This window comes from Phoenix dactylifera, chromosome 17 (assembly GCF_051530095.1).
Source record: "Phoenix dactylifera cultivar Ajwa chromosome 17, Ajwa_hap1_PhDact_Kaust_v1.1, whole genome shotgun sequence".
Taxonomy (NCBI): domain Eukaryota; kingdom Viridiplantae; phylum Streptophyta; class Magnoliopsida; order Arecales; family Arecaceae; genus Phoenix; species Phoenix dactylifera.
In genome coordinates, this window is record NC_143206.1 from 9,021,507 (window position 1) to 9,041,619 (window position 20,113).

The 20,113-nt window shown below is 34.5% G+C and overlaps 1 protein-coding gene across 2 annotated transcripts; it reads left to right on the top strand.

Annotated features, from left to right (window-relative positions):
- Window positions 1-1,635: 1,635 nt before the first annotated feature.
- LOC103718061 (DUF21 domain-containing protein At4g14240-like) lies at window positions 1,636-18,384 on the top strand. Of its 2 annotated transcripts, XM_008806703.5 has the most exons (13): window positions 1,638-2,019; window positions 2,956-3,032; window positions 9,509-9,592; window positions 9,701-9,814; window positions 11,173-11,259; window positions 11,379-11,450; window positions 15,011-15,078; window positions 15,404-15,491; window positions 15,613-15,686; window positions 15,759-16,134; window positions 16,569-16,615; window positions 16,730-16,811; window positions 17,169-18,384. In XM_008806703.5, exons 1-13 carry the CDS (start codon window positions 1,743-1,745, stop codon window positions 17,289-17,291), a joined length of 1,569 nt encoding a protein of 522 aa, XP_008804925.4. In that variant the 5' UTR covers window positions 1,638-1,742; the 3' UTR covers window positions 17,292-18,384. The 2 variants fall into 2 exon arrangements, with proteins under 2 accessions (XP_026664637.4, XP_008804925.4); XM_026808836.4 differs by lacking the exon at window positions 9,509-9,592 and having other exon boundaries at window positions 1,636-2,019.
- Window positions 18,385-20,113: the final 1,729 nt, after the last annotated feature.

The window sequence follows — 20,113 nt, forward strand, 5'->3', positions numbered from 1 at the left end:
CGAGTAATGTTTTAAGGTATTGGTGCGTTGCACTCTAAGATCTTTTGTCATATGGCGTGAAAGGAATAGTGCCACTGTTGAAAGTTTGATGAAACTATTATGAAACACTATGCTAGTATCAAGTTAGCACTAGAAACTTTTTTTTTTTTAACTTGCTGATAAATTATAACATGTTTTTTTTTGTGAAAGAGGTGCACCTGGTTATAATATTTATTTAGTAGTATTCCACGTACAACACATATACAAAAACTAGAGATGGCAATCGGGTCGGATTGGGTCGGATCGGATATAGATCGTGTTGGATGCAGATCAGATTAAAAATTCATCAACTCAAATCTAACCTATTTATTTAACCAGTCAAAATTTTAGATCTGAATTCGATTTATTTATTATACAGATAACCTGATCCGACCCATTTAATCTCTTTATTAAATAAGTTAAATGGGTTAGACGAGTTAAATTAATTTAAACTGGTTAAATGTGTTAAACAGGTCAGAAACAAGTTAAGCAGATTTCAAACAGATTGAATAGATTTAAACAGGTTAAATGAGTCGGGTTATAACTCGACCCAATTATTAAACGGGTCAAAGATTTAAATCTAAACCCAATCATTAATAAACAAGTTTAGATAGGTTGACCCATTTATAACCCGTTTATGTCAAACCTTAATATGCTTAAAATGGGTCATTTGCGGGTCAGGTTGACAAAATATATACCATTAGCATTACCAAATTCAGTAACAAACCCATGTATGTAAAAATCTAACAAAAATGATCCCATTCTAAATAGGTCAAAGGTTTAAATCTAGCATTTATGAGTTGGGTTTAAACAAGTTTAACGGGTTTAAACAAATTAAATAAGTCGAGTTATAACCTGATCCAATTATTAAACAGATCAAAGGTTTAAATCTAAACCCGGCTCATTAATAAACAAGTTTAGATAGGTTGACCCATTGACGACCTAAATCTGTTTATGTCAAACCCTAATATGCTTAAAATGAGTTGTTCGCAGGTCGGGTTGATATATACCATTAGCATTACCAAATTCAGTAACATACCCATGTATGTAAAAATCTGACAAAAATGATCCCATTCTAACCTACTTATCAAGTACTTGTTAAAGAAGATAAAGCATTCCGGTGGCATTTGTGGATTGGTTCTGCAATTGTTTATACTCCGTTTGGTAACATTTTATTTTCTAAAGTTGGACGATATATTTATATTAGAATAGCATTGAACCATAATCACCCACGTGTGCTTCAATTTTGGCGATCACCCTCCTAACTTTTCTTCCCCTGCAAATATTACGGTCGCCTGCCTCTCGAAAAAGTAGCCTTTACGCATCATCTGATAAGCAACGAAAGAAAAAATTGACGGCCGGTGATCCTCCATTCGAAGAAAACCGCATCCTCTGACCGATCACAACCGTCCATACTCAAAGAGGTCGCCCTCTTCAAAATCGGTGGCTACGCTCTCGGAAATGCTCGGTGGCATTACGGGCACCGGTTTAAGTTTAAACCTTTGCCGCGGGCATCCGTAACACACCGCCCCTTGTCTCATTTCACCTCCCTAAGAGTCCGTATGGATATTTCCAGGGATCTCGTACACTAAAAAACAAAAAAAAAAAACATATATTTATATAAATCATAGATAAAGATATATATTTTTGTAATTCATATGAAGAAATAGGATTCTGCGATTTGGTGGTGCTGGAGGGTTGTGGGGATTGGGTTGATCGGAGCGATGCACGCGGTGGGTGCCTTAGCGGTGGCGAGGATGGCGGTGGCGGCTGGGATGGGCGGGGGAGGCGGCGGAGGGGGAGGGGGGCCGGCGGGGATGCTGGGGGCGGAGGACATCGCGTTCGGGTCGCCGTACTGGTTCGCGTACGCGGGGATCTCGTGCTTTCTGGTGCTCTTCGCCGGGATCATGTCGGGGCTCACGCTGGGGCTCATGTCCCTCGGCCTCGTCGAGCTCGAGATCCTCCAGCGCAGCGGCACCTCCACCGAGAAGAGGCAGGCAGGTCTGGTCTAGTTCTTCATTCTTGATTCTGATTCGTGGGTGGAGCTGTGATGCGCCTCTTCCTAGCTTAGCTGGTTCCATTTGGGGAAATCTTGACTTTTTCTTTGCTCTGTTTGATTCCTCTGTGTTTAGCTAATCTGGACTGGACAAATCTTGAGCTTGTTTTTGATCTTTTTGATGAATATCATGCTGAACGATTCGTCTCAATTTGTGAGAATCTCGGTGGAAATTTAGTTTGTAATGAAGATCTTGATCGGTTCAGGGTTCAGCTAGTTCTGCTTAGGTTTTCTCTATTGTTATATATTTTTTTGATATTTTTGGGGGAATTAGATGCCCTTTCTTAATTCTCGTTTCCCGGTTAAGTTTGTCTCCATTACGCTGAGAGCTGACAGTTTTTCACATAGATCCTTTTTTTTTTATATGTGAAAAATATAAATGTGTAGAATTGATTTGGAAGAATGGAATATTTGAGAATTTGAGTTCTGTGGTTGAATATATGGCTTTAAATTATCTTAAATGTGTTATCGTTTGAATTGATTAGATTGCTGTGAATGCTCTTTTGGTTAGACATATACAATTTGATTTGTGATATCTTATAGTCTCTCACATTCACAAAGTATAACTTGTTTGGTCTTCGAGTGAGTTTTTAGTGTGCCAGTTATTATATTGGAGCTATTTCTATGATAACATTGTTGGCTTGCTACATGATAAGGAATGCTGCTAGTGAATGTTGTGCTGTATGGTTTCACTCATGAATTGTCCAATCTTATGATCGTTAATTTACTAACCTGTCCATTTTCTTTATTTGTTTCTGTTGTTCGGGTCTTTCTTCATTAATCAGTTGTTTTGTCTCCTCTTACAGCTGTTCTTCTTCCTGTTGTCTAAAAGTAGCATCGACTTGTCCTTTTTATTAATTGGTTGTTTTCCCTTGTTACAGCTACCATCCTTCCAGTAGTTCAGAAGCAGCACCAACTTCTTGTGACTTTGCTTTTATGCAATGCTGCAGCCATGGAGGTTTGTCATTTAACTTATCTTTGCAAATCATTTTTAACCTATGAAATATAATTGAAACTTGACAAGCTTGTGTTGGAGTGACTGGAGATTCCACTTTCAAGCCGAACAACACAATATAAATAAATATACCCTTTACAATAATTACACATTATGAATGAAATTATAGTGCAAGTAAATGCAATATCAAGTCATGGACATCCGCTCCTACGAGCACCCTTCTCCAACTCATATGATGATTTGCTTGATGCTTGTTAACTTTAGTTCGAATCTTTATATAGTTGCCTATATTGATAAGATGACTAAAAGTGACACTCCATATCACATAATCTGACATCTGATAAATTTCTTGTCACAAGGGTTTTGGTATAATACATGAGTTTGTGTCAGCTTGTCTCATATATCGACCCAAATTAGTAGGTATCAGCCAAGATCTGCTTGTAATGCAGTGACCCTAGTGATACACTACAATATGGGTCAACTTGGGTTTGTACCCCACCAAACCAGACTTATACTAATGATTATCAATCTAGACATACTTTAGGTACATAATGCTGTTAACATAAAAACCAATATTTTAAATCCTTATGGGACAGGGGCATCCTGGCCATCCCGTTCCGTTCTTGAGAGCAAGGTTTTAAATCACATAGGACAGGAGTGTCTCAATTATGCCATGGAACGGAATGCCCCACTGTGTTGCCTTACCTTGGTGGTCGTCCTGTTCAAGCATCCTTATTGTTACCATCTATCTCTCTCTCTCTCTCTTCTTCTTTCTTTTCTTGTTTCTTTCATTATTTTCTTGTTTCTTTCTTTCTTTTCTTGTTTCTTTATTTTCTTGTTTCCTTCTTCCTTCTTTCTTTCTTTTCTTCCTTCCTTCTTTCCTTCTTTCTCCTCCTTTCCTTTCTTCGTTCTTTCCTTTCTTTCTTTTCTTCTCCCTTCCTTTTGTTGCTCTTTCTTCTTCTTTTCTTCCTTTTTTTCTCCTTTTTTTGATGTTTCTTACTTTCTTTCTTTCCTTTCTTCTTCTTCTTCTTTCCTTTTTTCGATGTTTCTGCCCCCCATCCTAGTCCTTTTTTTCACAGGAACAAAATGGGACGATCGAAATGTCCCTCGTCCCACTAGGATTCAAAATGTTGCCTTTGAGAAAACGGGACTGGAATGAGGGCAGGACTTTAAAACCCATCTATAAGGGAGAGGAAGAAGAAAGAGGAAAGAAAGAAAGGAGGGAAAAAAGAAGGAAAAGAAAAAAAGGAAGGCAACAAAAAGAAAAAAGGAAAGAAAGAAATGAATAAAGGAAGAGGAAAAAAGAAAGAAGAGAAGGAAAGAAGGAAGAAACCAAAGAAGAAGAAAAGGAAAGAAAGAAGAGAAGGAAAGAAGGAAGAAAGGAAGGAAAGAATAAAAAGAAAGAAACAAATGAATGCAAAAAAAAAAGGGGAGAGATACAAAGGGAACCTATTGGGATGCTTGATCAAGATTGATGGGGTGGGATGGTAGAGTATCTTATTCTGTGGAGATAATGGAACACCCTTATCCCACGAGGTTTAAAACTTGATACTAAAAACTTTAAAAAATGTTGGTAGGTAATATTATTTCATAAATAATAATTAGTGAACAGTTTGTAAAGATGTTCTAGTTTCAAAATTGTAGCTCTTTGTGTTTGTTTCATCTTTTTTCTGAATTCTATATTATGCTACACTAGTTATCCTATTCGTTAGATATTTCTGTGAAGTGCAATATGTTTGTTTTTGGTTTATGTCTTAGTAACAAATTGTGCCTTTAATTTTGAAATGAGAGACTATATGGAGGAGTGAGGAATGGAGGAAAAGGATCATGTAGCATACCCCAACTAGTTTGGGATTAAGGCTTAGTTGAGTTGAGTTGAGTATACTATATAGAAGAGTCAAAAATCATGTTTTGTTGCCTAGAAGATATCTACTTTCAACTTAAAAAAAGGTGGCCCAAACTCATAAGTTGAGGTTTTTTCTTTCTTTTATATTTATATATGTATGTATATTCTTTAAGCTGGGATAAGGCTCGACGGTCGTGGTCAGTTATAATTTGTATATGTTCTTTTCATGTACCTTGTGTATGTTGAAATGATGGTTCATGCCAGTTATGGGTTTCATATTGTGCATAATGCATGTACATGCTACTAGTAGGATTAAAAAAAATAAGAAGTATGTGATGATGAATGTAGGTTTTGTTTGTCAATAGAAACTTGAGGTGATGATAATCTGTGTACGCCTCTAGTTGTAGCAGTGAAGAGAGATGTAATAGAATTGAGATGGATATTTACTTAACTAACAAAATAAGGAGCTTTAAATAGGATATTTGGCCAAAGATGGTAAGTTGACAAGAACATACATCAGTTGATGATATTCGATGCAACTATAAAAGTTACAGTTAAGGTTCGCCATCTCAGTACCGGACCCTATACCGGTGCCACACTAGCATTGTGTTAGTACAATACAGTACAAGATCTTTTTAGCATACCGAGTGTTGGTACGCCATCCGTACTGAGCACCGATACTGAACCGGTATAGTACGGTACGCCTCATACTGCCTGGTTCGGGCTGGTACGGCAAACCATGGGTAAAATTTTATATATAATAGTAAAAGTATTAAAACTATAATGCTAGATGCAAACTTGATGATCAGATTATAGGTGAAATTTGATTAGTGTTGTTCGGACAAGGATGTAAGGGTCAGATTTGGATATGTAGTTGAGTTTCTGATTTTCTGATCTGATAATAGGAAATAAAGAGACACAGGGACATGATAGAAAAATAATTTTGACTAAATTATATGTATTTAATTGTATAATAGAAAAAGTGTTAAAAAGATGATATGTATTTAGATGATTCATCATCTATATAAAATTCACAAAGTGCTTATCTGTCAAGTATTACTTACTCATGAATAATTAATTCAAGACATTATTCATAATATTAAATGTTTCAATGATTGTGACTTGTTTGATGTGTCTATTGAAAGGTATAAATAAAAAGGTGATGCTTTATCAATCCTAAACAGTATTATAATTATAAACCATGATATATCAAAATTTTCATTTGCCAAGTCCGTTTTACATAAATTATATATAAATGTATGAGCATCAGGAATTGTGAAAAAATACACTAGTAAGGTGGATTGTGTTGTTTCTTATATACTTCAAAAGAATCTGAAAGCTTAGTGTTATATATTTTGCCAATGGTAGTGTTATCAAATCCTTATTCCTCATCCAACTCCAAAATTAGCTTAAGATACAAGGCATACAGAATTTACAAAAAGGTTTTTCTAGTATGTCCATACTTAACCAAGCTCGGAAAACAACAAAAGCTCAATTCTACAATCAGTAGGATTCATTATTCAAATCTTTAAATTCTTTAGGAAAAATAATTTTGTAAAACGCCAACACATAACCAACTCGCTGATACACTTCCAAAAATATATTCTTTGAATTGGAAGCAAGAGTCCATATATCATTGCTGCTATTGCAGCAAAAGTATATTTACAGAAAGAAAGTAACATTGCGACCAAAAGATCAGAGGGGCCCAGTCATGTCATAGTAATTTGACTTTAGAGGTTTTGATTAAATGTCATGTCAGCCATTTATTAATGATAGCTTGAAGAAGTCAATGCTAAATTAGAAATTACGTAATGAAAGTGTTAAAATTATCTATTTGGGCACGTAGATGGCATGATGAAAGGTAATAAAACAAAACTGGTAAGCAAATGAAAAGCTTGGAAGAGGTTGAGAATAAACAATCAAGTAGATTCTGCCATTAGAAATGCATCTTCCAACCAACCTAATGGACATGTCAACCACCCAAAACAACTACAGAGATTTAGATGTTCATGATCGTAACTTTGTCACCCTATCAGCGTCTTGCATCACTTTTTATAGCTTCGATCTTAGTAAATCAACTAATGTGAGTCTTGAATTTGTAGATCTGTCTGAAGCTAGTGGTAGCTTTTCATGTCGCAGGGAAGTTTGGAGTGTGGATTTGTTGAAGAACTTGAATCTCTTTGGCTATTGTTCACTAGCTGCTTTGTCATTGGTTGAGTATCAGGCATGCACAACAAATAACTGAGATGTTAATCTTTTTGACGTGTTAGTTTACAGAAAAATTAGAGGTGCATCTATGTGCAAGTTATACATGAAAGGAGAAGAAATAAATGAAGGTGGGACTGAGATCATGATATCTGGAGGATGTCTGTGAAGTGAATTTAACATTGCATAAGGAACGCCAGGAAAAGGAGTATGAGAGCAAGAGCTTAAAGATTAGAAGAATGCTGTATATTCAATTGCCAGGATGGTCTTAGCTGTTAGCTATAGTGTCTAGGAGGGTGACAGTTCCTCTTTGAAATTTTTAAGTGTTTAGGAGGGTTTCTTTTTGGATGGCTTACATTTTTACTCGTGAGATGGATGAGATTGTTAGGTTTCTATTTTTTGCAATTTTTAAGGATAATGAAGACATATTTAGTTCATACCTTGAGTTATAGTAAAATAAGATCTTGTAAATTTGTAATTTATGTCGTGTAATGAGAGAAAACAGGGGTTTCATGGAAAATGATACGAGAGGCAAGAAAAGTGGTGGCCAGTTGTAGACCCTTTTTATTAGGGGTCATTGCTGCTATAACATCAGAAATGAACTTTTTATCTTCTTTTTCAATTCTTTCTCATATTGTTAAAGTTTTCTCCAAGTTTTGACGTAGGAGCACCACATTAGGTCATTATCTTTTGCCAAATTCTTCATATTTGAAATCTATATTGACATCTGGGAATACATCCCTTTGGAGTTTCAATTCTAGCTTCAGCTAAATATCTGATGGATTAATTGAATCTACATCAATGTGGTATGTAAGAGGAAAGAATGTTGCTGCATTCGCACACTTTAGTTCTTTGACAGCATGGTGACAAGTGTAGACTGCGCCTGAAAGTTTCTACGGCACAATAAGTGGTTCTATACTAGATAATGTTGGTTAACATTTGAAAAGCTGGATAATATTTGTATGACATATCAGATTCATTCTCACAAATAAAAGCCACTCAAGATAGGTCTCTAGATATTTAATGTGCCTCACTAAGCTATTGTTTTGTCTTTCGAAGTAATGGCCCAAGTCCACACCTTCTCACAAAATTGAGTAGTGCCCCACCACTCCTCTGTTTTAACACCAGAAATTATGGACACCTTCTTTCTTTGGTGGGAATTTTCCAAAACTTAAATTGATGACAACTAATATGGTTTTGGTCACCTAAGTTATGAGCGTAAGTAAGCCCTAGTGGTCCACTAAATAATATATTGCCATCCCTTTATCAGATAAGGGTTAAAATACTGCAAAAAGCTAAGTATAAAGATTAACCATAGCACATGATTTTTGTATCCTTGTACTTCTTTTCTTGGCCTGTTTGACCTTATTTACTTCATCAATCCTCCAATTATAAACTTTGCCTCTCCTTGTCTATCTTTTGGTTTGTTTAAGGGATTAGGCCTGCACTGCAATGAACCCTTACATAGCCGAGAGGTGATGAACAACTAGTGTGGAATGTTAAGTCCGACAAACTTAACTTCTTAGAGTAGTAAGTTCTGCTAAAGCCATATCATGAAGTTAGACTAGCAAAAGTCAATGGGGACCTCAATATTATTTGTGTCCTCATAAAGTAGTACTACAACTTGATTCTCCATGTAGTGGAGTTGCATGAAAGTTCTTCCCCATATGCATATCCTCATCCCCTGCTTTTGGATAAATGTACTTACTACCAAGGAATGCTAAACTGGCCCATACCGGCCGGTTTAGTTCGTACCGAACCAGTACGGGCGCTGACCGGTCCGGTTCGGCCGCAGAAAACGGTTCCGGCTCGAAACCGGCCGGTACAAGTCCGAATCGGACAGAATATAGATGGGTAAGATGCCTTACATAGGGTCCATATGTACAAGCACTTGTTATAGATGGGTAAGATGCCTTACATAGGGTCCATATGTACAATTACTACATATATGTCAATTTATCTACTGCTATATGCATTTAGGCATCTGATATATAATGCACAAGCACAATGAATTATATATGTAAAAGGTATTTAACACTGTATTCCAAAAACATCTATACTGGCATATAATATTTCCACAATGTATCTATATGCATCTATAAAGTATTATTTGTCAGAGATGCATATATTTACCACAATGCACATCCTTAAGCAAGAATTGATATCGGCATGATATGTGATAATAAGAAGCTTTGATGGATTTACATTGCCAGCAATTCAGGTTAAACTAAATCAAGATTGACTGGAGTTTAGCAAGAGAAAAGCCAGAAATTGGTTGCATTTCCTGCAATCCATAGTCTCAAAATATACTAGTTTCTTGCACGCTGTTATTTTTTTCAGTTTAAGTTCATAAACTTGTTACTTCTTTATCAGCTTTGCTTCTTTAATTTTCTTCTGTTTGTTTTATGTTAGTTACAACATTGTGCAGGCTCTTCCTATATTCCTTGATATGATATTTCATCCTTTTGTGGCCATTGTCTTGTCTGTTACATTTGTTCTAGCTTTTGGCGAGGTACATTCTTCCAAGTTGATTATGCTTTAATTTGCTTCACTTGATGTTTATCAGTGCCAAGCCATGAAGATTAAGAAGATAATATATATTTTGTTTTAAGTGGTTCAGGTTATTCCCCAAGCCATATGCACGAGATATGGATTAGCTGTGGGTGCTAATTTTGTATGGCTTGTGCGCATTCTGATGCTTATCTGTTATCCGGTAGCTTATCCTATTGGGAAGGTAATAACTACATCTAAAAAAATCATGTGTTCATGTTATAATTTGTTTCAGACTATGGACCGGCTATATGAAGCCGTACTAAGTAAATATTGATTGAAAAAACTTTATTTTAACATTTAACAGTTTTCCTTTGTTCTCTTCTTTTCTATCTTCCAAGACGAACACCCTCAGTTTTACTTTCAAGTAACTTTAGTGATAAATCTTTAAAGCATATGCTGAGTATATATTGATTTAGACAATAATTCACTTATGAAACAAGTGCATGATGTTTGTAATCTCTGTCTTTTTGCCCCTCTAATTGTTAATAAAGTCATGGTTCTTTTATGTATTTTTTATGCCTGATTAGTACTTTATTTTCTTCTCTTTGTTACTCAGAAATTAATCCCAGTCCTCATGTATTACTAGTCTAATTTGTATTTCTTATCGGCTGAAACACAAGTAGTAAAGCTGTTATACCAAAAAGCTATTTGTTCTTTATCACTTATTGCAGTCTATGATATTATCATTTAATTGATGGGTTCTTAGCTTTCCATATGCATGTTTCTACTATAGTCTTAGCTTATTTCAAGTACTTTTTGCAAAATTAAGGGCCTTCACCAGTATTTTGCTAATCGTCGGAGGTTTACGCAGTAGCTTGGCCCTCAAGTTGCATATGTCACCATCTATTCTAACTTTTACCCTTCTATGAAAAAAAAAAAAACTTTTCAAGCTTTCCACTATCATCACTGGTTATTAATTCCATGGGATTCTTAGCTTTCGATATGCATGTTTCTACTATAGCCTTAGCCTATTTCAAGTACTTTTTGCAAAATTAAGGGCCTTCACTGGTATTTTGCTAATGGTTGGAGGTTTGCGTGGTGGGTGGTGGCCTGGCCCTCAAGTTGAATTTGTTACTATCTATTCTAACTTTTACCCTTCTATAGAAAAAAACTTTTCGAGCTTTCCACTATCATCACTGGTTATTAAGGTTTTAGGTTCTGTGGGACGGGGCTATCCCAGTTTTCTCACTGAGCAGGATGCGCCGCTATCTTACCCCGTCCCGACACTTGGGACTGTGGATGGCTCAAAACATGCAATCGGGATGCTAGGATGATGGCAGGACAGTCATATCCCAATACTCGGGATGGTACCCCATCTCAGTGTCCTGTGGAACGTCCTGCCGGGGCTTGAGTCCCTACATGATAGCATATCATACCACTGCTGTATAATCTTTTATTGCTTATTGACAATTGCTTTGGCTGTCTTGCTGTTTTCTTTCCCAAGGCCATCTTCAGAAAGGTTGCTAAATATTCTGTTTCTGTTTTTGCTTTAACTGACAGTGCTGATTTAGATGTTTCTAACTTGTTATGTGGTCCCAGCTTCTAGATTGTGCACTTGGACATAATGAATCTGCACTTTTTAGACGTGCTCAGTTGAAAGCTCTTGTTTCTATCCATAGCAAAGAGGTGCATCAACTTTCTAATGAACTGTTGTTCTTCAGATCTCACTAGGGCAGATATCCAGTATGACAAACTGTTGGAGTAAATTTGGTATGGTTATACTTACATGGTTTTGATCATGTTAGGCTGGTAAAGGTGGTGAGCTCACCCATGATGAGACTACGATAATTAGTGGAGCACTAGATTTGACTGAAAAGGTATATTGCAATAACCTGAGGGATTTTTTTTCTGATTTGCTTGTTCTCTTAATCATGAAACCCTAAATTTACAGGTATTACTGATATTGTACTTTCAACTTTTCTTCACATGAACTCTTTTTATTGTGGAAGAATCATTCTCTTGCTTGGTATTCTCCAACAGATGATAAAATTTGTTGCTTTCCTCTTGAGTGCTCTCCATCTCTCTTCTAAACATTGATACTAGATGTTCATGAAGAACCATAAATTTGATTCCAATTTAATAGTAGGGCAATCAAATTTCACGTTTCCTGAAATTACCTCCCCTAAAATAATAACAAAGATCATGATGATGCTAATAAACAATCGTAACAGAATAATAATAGTAGTTGTAATAGTAGTAGTTGTAATATGACGGATTTCAGCATGCAATAATTTTCACGCCAAAAGGCAGAAGGGCATCATTCATGGACAGAAATATTAAGCAAATCACTGCTGTAATGGATTAATTTATCAATCATTGAACTCGATTTCAGCTACAAGAAAATGCTATGAATCGAAAGAAACAACTATATAAATAGAAAGAATTGACCATAGCATCTGAGAAAAAGTATTTGTGATAGACTTGCACCATTGAGCAGGTAATAAGCTTCCTTTGTTTGGAAAAAGAAGAAACGGTCTCAATAATTTATGTAATTTCTGTCTTTTACATAAAAGTAAAAAAAAAAATCCTTTTTGGAGTTAACTTCCTTTCTGGTGTGGTAAACCTCTTCGATCTTAATCCTTATAGAACTATCAATCTGAGGTTGCAAAATAAACGATGCAAATCACTCTAGAGCCCAATTCCAATGACTTTGAGAGACTCAACCTGTAGCTAAAGGTTAAATTTTTAACTTCATTACTAGTCATTCGAGACTTCAAAACATTTTCAAATGTTCTCATCATTAGAGACGCTCTAATTTTTGGTGCCACTTGAACTCTACTAGGCACTTACTTGGAATCCTGTTTGAGGAAGGAATCCTTCTTCATATTGGTTGGCTGTGATGAACATATTGCTGCATCTTTTAAAGTGCTGCATTTTGTGGTTGTTTGTTAGGCATTTCCTCACGTAGAAAGACCTTTGTTGCTTTAAATGTCTTCTTGGAATTGTAGGGTGTGAAAGGATCCCATATTTGGCTATCAGGTGGTCAAAATAGTAGTGCGATTTTACTTCTTTATTGATCTCCTATGTTTTTTTGTGGGTTCAACTTGGATTTCTTGATGCCTAAGTTAATATTTCTCTTGATGATAGGTATGTTATAGTGAATACCAATCATAGAAAGTTCTGACGCCTTTTGAGTAGATTGCATTTGATAGATAATACTTTTACAAATTTGTGAAGACAAATGCATGTCTTTTCTCTTACCATATGTAGATGGACTCTTTGGTAATCATTAAGATTTCATGACAAGCTAGGACTGACTGTACTCCTGCTCAAAATAGCGTTGGATACTTATAATACAAATTATAGCCATGGTCGCATCTTTTAGTACTTTATTATTTTATGGGAAACAATGATCGTGAATAACTTCACCAGCAACAATGTTGTCAGTTTGGTCTTGGCCAACAATACATGCTCCTTGATATCTTAGTAGGATTGTCACCTTTCTTTTCATATTTGTCATTTTGGGTATCCCGAATATTGCTTGCAATAGAACCTTTTTAGACTCTTAAATTAGCATAAACACAGATCCACTAGATGGCATGACTACCATTGAGGTCATCAGGCAACATGTGGGCCTCCCAACTTTGAGGGTTTGCCTTCTCGATCAACAAAATATAATTATAGGATAACCACCTTATACATAGACATTTTAACTTTCCTATGATCTCATTTTTTTCCTTCTATATGGAATCTGGCTGCTGTGATGAAATGTGATGGCATTTAGAGGATCTTATATGAAACTGGCTAGCAAAATCCTTGATCAGTTTCCACGAATTGAAACTAGGATAATGGATTTCTGATTTTAGCAAGTAGCATATAGTTCTAGCAAATTATTTCAATAATAGCACTAGACCACTTTGAAAAAAACATAAAATTTTAAGTTATATTATATTATGAATTTTTTAAGTACTTAAATATTTTTTATATATTTTCAGCCTTCTTGCACATGTTTCGTATTCATCTTTCTCAAAAAAAAAAAAAGTACTGCAGCTGGTATTTCTAATTTTTCCAATTTATTTACTCTTGTAATTTTTTCAATTATTTACTCTCAAATTTCTTTCCATAATTGGTTGGAAGCCTGGAGTTTTGGAATTTTATTTGTTTATTGTTATGATTGTAATTAGGTAAAATTTTCTTATTTGTTTAAAACTGGGATTTAAATTTTTTTTCCTTATTTGTATATAGCAAAGATTTGTATATATGATCTAGAAAAAGTGAAAGATTTTTCAGGATAAAATTGACAGACAGAATCTAAATGGAATATTCCTTGATTGCAAAACTCTTATTTTTATATAGTAGATAATCAAAATTAGTTTATTCAACCAAATTGTGGTATTTCCGCTTATCTCTACAGAATATATATATATATATATATATATATATATATATATATGATACATCTTAACGAAAACATAACCTACATTGGTAGAAACTGTTAGACTGCATTTGGAAGTGGAATAAGGATGAATAGAAAAAAAGTTATTTAATTCACTTATTCCATCTCATTTTAGCCAAACAGTCATTTCAGTGTATGGAGTTAATCACTTTTCAGAAGGATAGAGTTGATATTTCAGCAAAATTGAACGTCATAATGCTCTACTTTTTCTCCTCCTAACCTATTTATCCCCCTTAAAGTAGGAATAACTTACTACAATGAAATGGTGTAATAATTTAACCCACTCTTTTCCTCTCAAAATCACTCCCTGCTACTCTGGAATTTTTATTCCGCTTCCAAAAACAGCCTTTTTTATAGAGAATAATCCTGAATAAGAGCTTTTAGAATCTTTATTTCTAGTTTTTGGAAAATTTTGCTGTACTACTTCTCAAATGATTCTTCTGTACTCAAGTTCATCTATATTTTTAGAAAAACATTAAGGAATGGCTGCTTCACCCATAAAAATTTGGCTGCCTCGTACTAATATTTCAAAGTAAGTAATATCAACAACCAAGTGCTATATGCATCTTGAAACTTAACAAGTGCATTATGCAGGTTTAGGTATAACATTCATAACAGAGTTATTTGAATCACATATTGGCATGCTCACGTACAAACTCTTGCATGCAGCGTAACATGCTATTATTGTTGGTTCTCTTAGAATTTCCATTTTTCTTTGGTAAATCTTAAGATAATGGAAGTGCTAGTTCATAGGAAATATGCTATACCACAAGTGGTACCTTTTCATTGCATTCTGTTATTACAAGGGTTAAACATTGGTGTGCTAATGTATTTACTTATTTGCAATTGTTCTTGGTTCTTCTTAGAATTTTTTTCTCCGCAACTATTTAAATTGCAGCTTGAAAAACTACTAATTGCTTGTCTGGATTGATGTTATTTAAAGCATGGTTCTGGAATTCTAAAGTTTCTTCTCATGCACAGACTGCTGAGGAGGCTATGACACCTATTGAATCAACATTCTCCTTAGATGTCAATTCAAAATTAGACTGGTGGGTTTCACTACTTGGAGAACTTTTTTCCTTCATTAAATAAACAAATAAAGATTAAAAGCCTAATGTATATGCTTCCAGCAGAAAGGATAGAAATAAGGACAATTTATATTACGTGAACCTGTTTTATGATGTAACTTTATCCTTGAGCCTCAAGGCAACTTAAGGAGCCTCGCATTGAGGCATAAGGCTAGTTGAGCCTCAGATAAGCCTTTCTAAGCAGTGATTGTGATCAAGGATAGTTTTCTAATTGTTACCTTATTGTTTATAGCTAAAAGTTTGTTAAAGGATGCTATAGATCATTTTGTTTTGTTCTTATACTCAGGGAAGCGATTGGCAAGATTCTTGCTCGGGGCCACAGTCGTGTCCCTGTTTATTCAGGGAATCCCAAAAATATTATTGGCCTTCTGCTGGTGGGTGTCTATTATCTAAATTTGATACTGCATTGTGCTGCAGCAGATGTCACTGTCATGTGGTAGACTAGAATGTGTTTTTTGCTTATATTCGTTGAGATGTTGCATTTTGTGGAACTAGGTGAAAAGTCTTCTCACAGTCCGTGCTGAGACGGAAACACCTGTTAGTGCCGTTTCTATTAGAAGAATTCCGAGGTTTGATAGTAGACCATTTTTTTCTTTTGCGCTTATTCACAAACACTATGCTCATCTTTGAAATTTCATCAGGGTTCCAGCAGATATGCCACTGTATGATATACTGAATGAGTTTCAAAAAGGAAGCAGTCATATGGCTGCTGTTGTGAAGGCTAAGGGTAAAACAAAAAATCTCCCTCATGCTGATGCGGAAAAGACTGAAGAAAATAAAGAAACGAGTGGAGACTCCAAAATAAGTACTCCTCTGTTATCTAAAGTAGAGAAGTCAGAAAGTGTTGTTGTTGACATGGAGAAGTGGCAAAATAAGCAGGTCAATGGAAATAAACCCACCCATTTGCAACAGAATGATGCAGCAACCAATGCTGTGGCTCGTTTGTCAGAGGATATTGAAGATGGGGAGGTAATTGGTATCATCACCCTTGAGGATGTATTTGAAGAACTCTTGCAGGTAACTTGTAGATATTTGATTCCTCAACATGCTAGATTTAGTTGATGGACTTCTGTGTCTCATTTGTTTCAATCTTCAAACCATATTAAAAAATGTCTGAGACAGAAAAGCCGTCTAACTTGATAACTTTTTGCGTTGATTGTTGTTGGCCTAAATCTAGCCTGCTCTGGTAAAACATACTACATATTCATGAAGTTCAATGATGAGTCTCTTTGCAGATTATAATTTAATACTATTTTGTGGAAGTATGAAAACAAATGCTATTCGCTAGGCAAATCTGCATCAATTTGTATAAACATATAATCAGATTATGAAATGCTCAGCTAAAGAGGCTGAAGTATTATCCAGACATTGTATGTTAGTTGGACTTTGACATCTTTGACATGAGGGTTTTTTAAAACTGTAAAGAAGACTTGTGAATTTTCTTCATGCAGGAGGAGATAGTGGACGAGACAGATGAATATGTTGATGTCCACAAGAGGTATGGTATTACTAATAATATTATTGCTTCACTAGTAACTATTTGTTTCTATATGTATCATGAGCTTTTTTGCATCCTCAGAAAGCACATGATAATGTGATACTGTTGTTGCAGGATACGTGTTGCTGCTGCAGCTGCCGCATCATCAGTTGCTCGGGCTCCATCACTTAGGAGGTTAACAGGTCAAAAGGCAGCGGTAAGTAACTCTTTTAGCATCATAGTTTCTCAGAACAAGGTTGGCCTTTAACAACAGTCACAAGTTGTGTTCACATTTCATATTATCAGTACAAGCATCCCAGAATTTGATCTTAGTTCTCATTTAGAACCATATTGTTGGTTTTTTTGCACTTTTTAGCCTCGGAAATTGAGTTTTATGGCATTCGTAATGAAGAGTTGAGCTGAAAACTTTTCTTGATTATGCTATTATATATTTATATGTGCGTAAGAAGTATCTTTGCATGCCTCAGCTTGAGGAGAGGCTTTGCTCCTATACTGTCATGGAAGTAATACTGTTGGTCTAAATTGTTGAAAGTTTTCTCTACTTTTTTTCAAGGGAGTTCAAAATCGGCAAGGACAACAGCCAGCTGGAATCCTAAAGAAGCCTACTGAAGGGGAATCGAATACACCTAGACATCAAGTGAATCTTGTGGAACCTCTCTTAGGAAACAAGAGATAAGGCAAGTATACCAAAATCTCCTTGCAGGATTTTACCTTGCAGCAGAAGTGATGCCAGAAGCTTAGCAGATTACTTCCAGGGGCTTGTTTCATATATAAGTACATGCTAGCAGTTCATTGGAATGAATCTTTTTCCCTTATTTGTCAATTATCCAGCATGACATGTACAGTAATATCTTTTAACGATTGTGACGAAGTTTTGCCATTTCATCCTTTTATTTTTTAGAAAGGTCATCAAAAGGGTGGTAGCTTCATCATCATTTGGATTGTTGTGAGTTGGGTAATAAAGAAAACAAGCAGTGGAAGGAAGAGAGAGGGAAGATAAAACCTGCATTCAGGTTGCTGGACCTTGCTGTGTAACAGTTCGCAGAGATGCTTCGTCAAGGGATTTTTGACCTGCTTGGTTACTACGAGTTACTGAATGTTGCTGGGCTGAAAACAGACTGGTTGCCTACACTAGTACATTCATATTGGTACTCTGTTTTATTTTACCATACAAATGCAAATATAGATATTAGTTGAATGGGAGCATAAAAAAAATATACTGTTTTATTGTGCTATACAAATACAAATATAAAAGAAATATGCTAAATAGCTTCTGTTTGTCAAATATACTGACCGAGATATTCTTATTTTTATCAAAATAATATGTTCTATCGTTTTTCATCTTTATGCTTTCTAAATCTCACCAATCCAACCAATACTGTACCATTTCAAAAATAAACCCACATCCTTAACTTTATCCCCGATCTTCTCTCTTTTCTGTTCTCTCTCCAAACAGAGATATACCTATAGTAATTTTAAATTTAAATATCAATCCATCAAGTCTGCGTCTCCAAACTCTCTCTAATTTTGATTTTGCATATTCAACTTATTATTTTATTATTTTATATTTTAACTATTTGTAATCATATTGATATTTTATGATCTTTTTCATGCATTTCACATCCCTAGAGTGTAACTATTACAAAATATGAGATTGATATCAATCATATTATAATAATACTGGTGGCATATATAATAACATTATTATATTATTTTATAATACTAAAATTAATGTAACAGGCAAATGATATTTTATTAATATAATATAAGTTTACATGGTATGGTAATATGATATATTTAACATCAGTAATATTTTTATATAGTTTTACTATCTTATCATATATTCGTTGTATAATATGTAACATACTAATTATACAATAGTAGTATCATACAATAATTATAACATAAAACATACAATATAATACTTTAAAATATATTAGATAATTTGCACAAATATTATATATAATATATACTATATTATACGTGTTATGAATCAGTATAAAAAGTGACATGATATTAATGAGTGTTCAATAATTGTTTGATTATATACTCTAACACATTCTAATATATTATATTATGTTAGTTTGATGCTTCAATATATAAATTAAAATAGAATCTTCAAAGAATTTAGCCAAAGATTCTTTCCAATTGCAAATGATGATAGATCTATTAAAATAAAAATTCCATACTATTGATCATGGTCCATGATTTCTAAAATGCCTAGAAATAATAATAAATTTTTTTTTGGGAATTTACTTGAAATTGATTTATATTACCGCATATTGCTGTAACAATATATGAAAGACTGGAACTATGGGCACCGAATGAGGTCCGATGCGTCGCACGTGTCACACTTCTTTCTGAGTGTAATTGGTAATGGATGCGACATCTAGCACTTGTAATTGGTAACGTTGCAGATGCCGTAAAATGATTTTATTTTTACCCATGGATTAAATGGATGCGAAATAAACAAATTTAACAATCAATACTATAATTTAGGCAAATCAATAAACATAGGTTTCTTTCGAAGGCCATTAAATTTTTGCAAACCCTTTCGAATTGTTGGTTTAACTAATGTTTCATTTGAATCACTGAACCTGCCAGTGTTTGCATGATACTAAAATCTTGGTTTAGAATATGATTTTGGACGAGAGCCCGCATGATACGATCTCCACTCCAAATTCAGATGGCAAGCAGTGGCCAACAGTTGACGAACATCACAAGGCAACATACAACCTCTCTCTCGTTGCAGCTTGTGCTCGTCTTCCACCTGTAGCCAAAGCTGGGTGGCCGTCAGCATCCCTCTCTCTTTCACCACTATTCTAATTCTTATCCCTCTATCTCTCGAACCCCTTCTTATTGTCTTAATTATATTTTATTTTAAATAATTTATATATAAATATTTTTTTTAAATATTAAATTTTGCATTAATATCATTTCAAAATTTATATTTACATATATACCCTCACAAAACATTTATTTTACTATTCTATCATTTTTTTTATTCTTTTTTTTTTAATTCACACAATCTAACTCTGTTAAAAAATTAACGGTTTCAAATTGAAATAGCTAAAATATTCTTAATGGACAAAAGAAAATATTTATAAAGCATTTCGCAATGAAGGACAAAAAAAGTATTTTCAAATTTTTAATTTATTTTAATTAAAATAAATATAATTTTTATTAACGGTTCACTATATTAAAAATATTTGTGTAAAAATCATATTTTATGAAGATATAGAAATAAATTTAAATTTTAAAAAAATATTCACTTAAATTTAATTTTTTTAAAAAATATTTATCTATTTTTTTTATTTTTTATGGAATATAACGGCCACGCACGTGGCAAGGTACAAGCTTATGGTCGAACATATTATCGCTTCAACCTCATGGCCCATGGGCAAGTGCCAGTACGGATGATAAGCCTGAAAACTATAAGATATTCTCGTTCCTCTACCAGTCTACCACCGATATTAAATAGATATTAAAGTTAAAATT

Coding starts and splice junctions, on each gene's coding strand:
- LOC103718061 (XM_008806703.5), top strand. CDS start 1,743: ATGCACGCGGTGGGTGCCTTAGCGGTGGCGAGGATGGCGGTGGCGGCT. Junction 9,593..9,700: donor TTGTTCTAGCTTTTGGCGAG/GTACATTCTTCC, acceptor TAAGTGGTTCAG/GTTATTCCCCAAGCCATATG. Junction 11,260..11,378: donor TTTCTATCCATAGCAAAGAG/GTGCATCAACTT, acceptor TGATCATGTTAG/GCTGGTAAAGGTGGTGAGCT.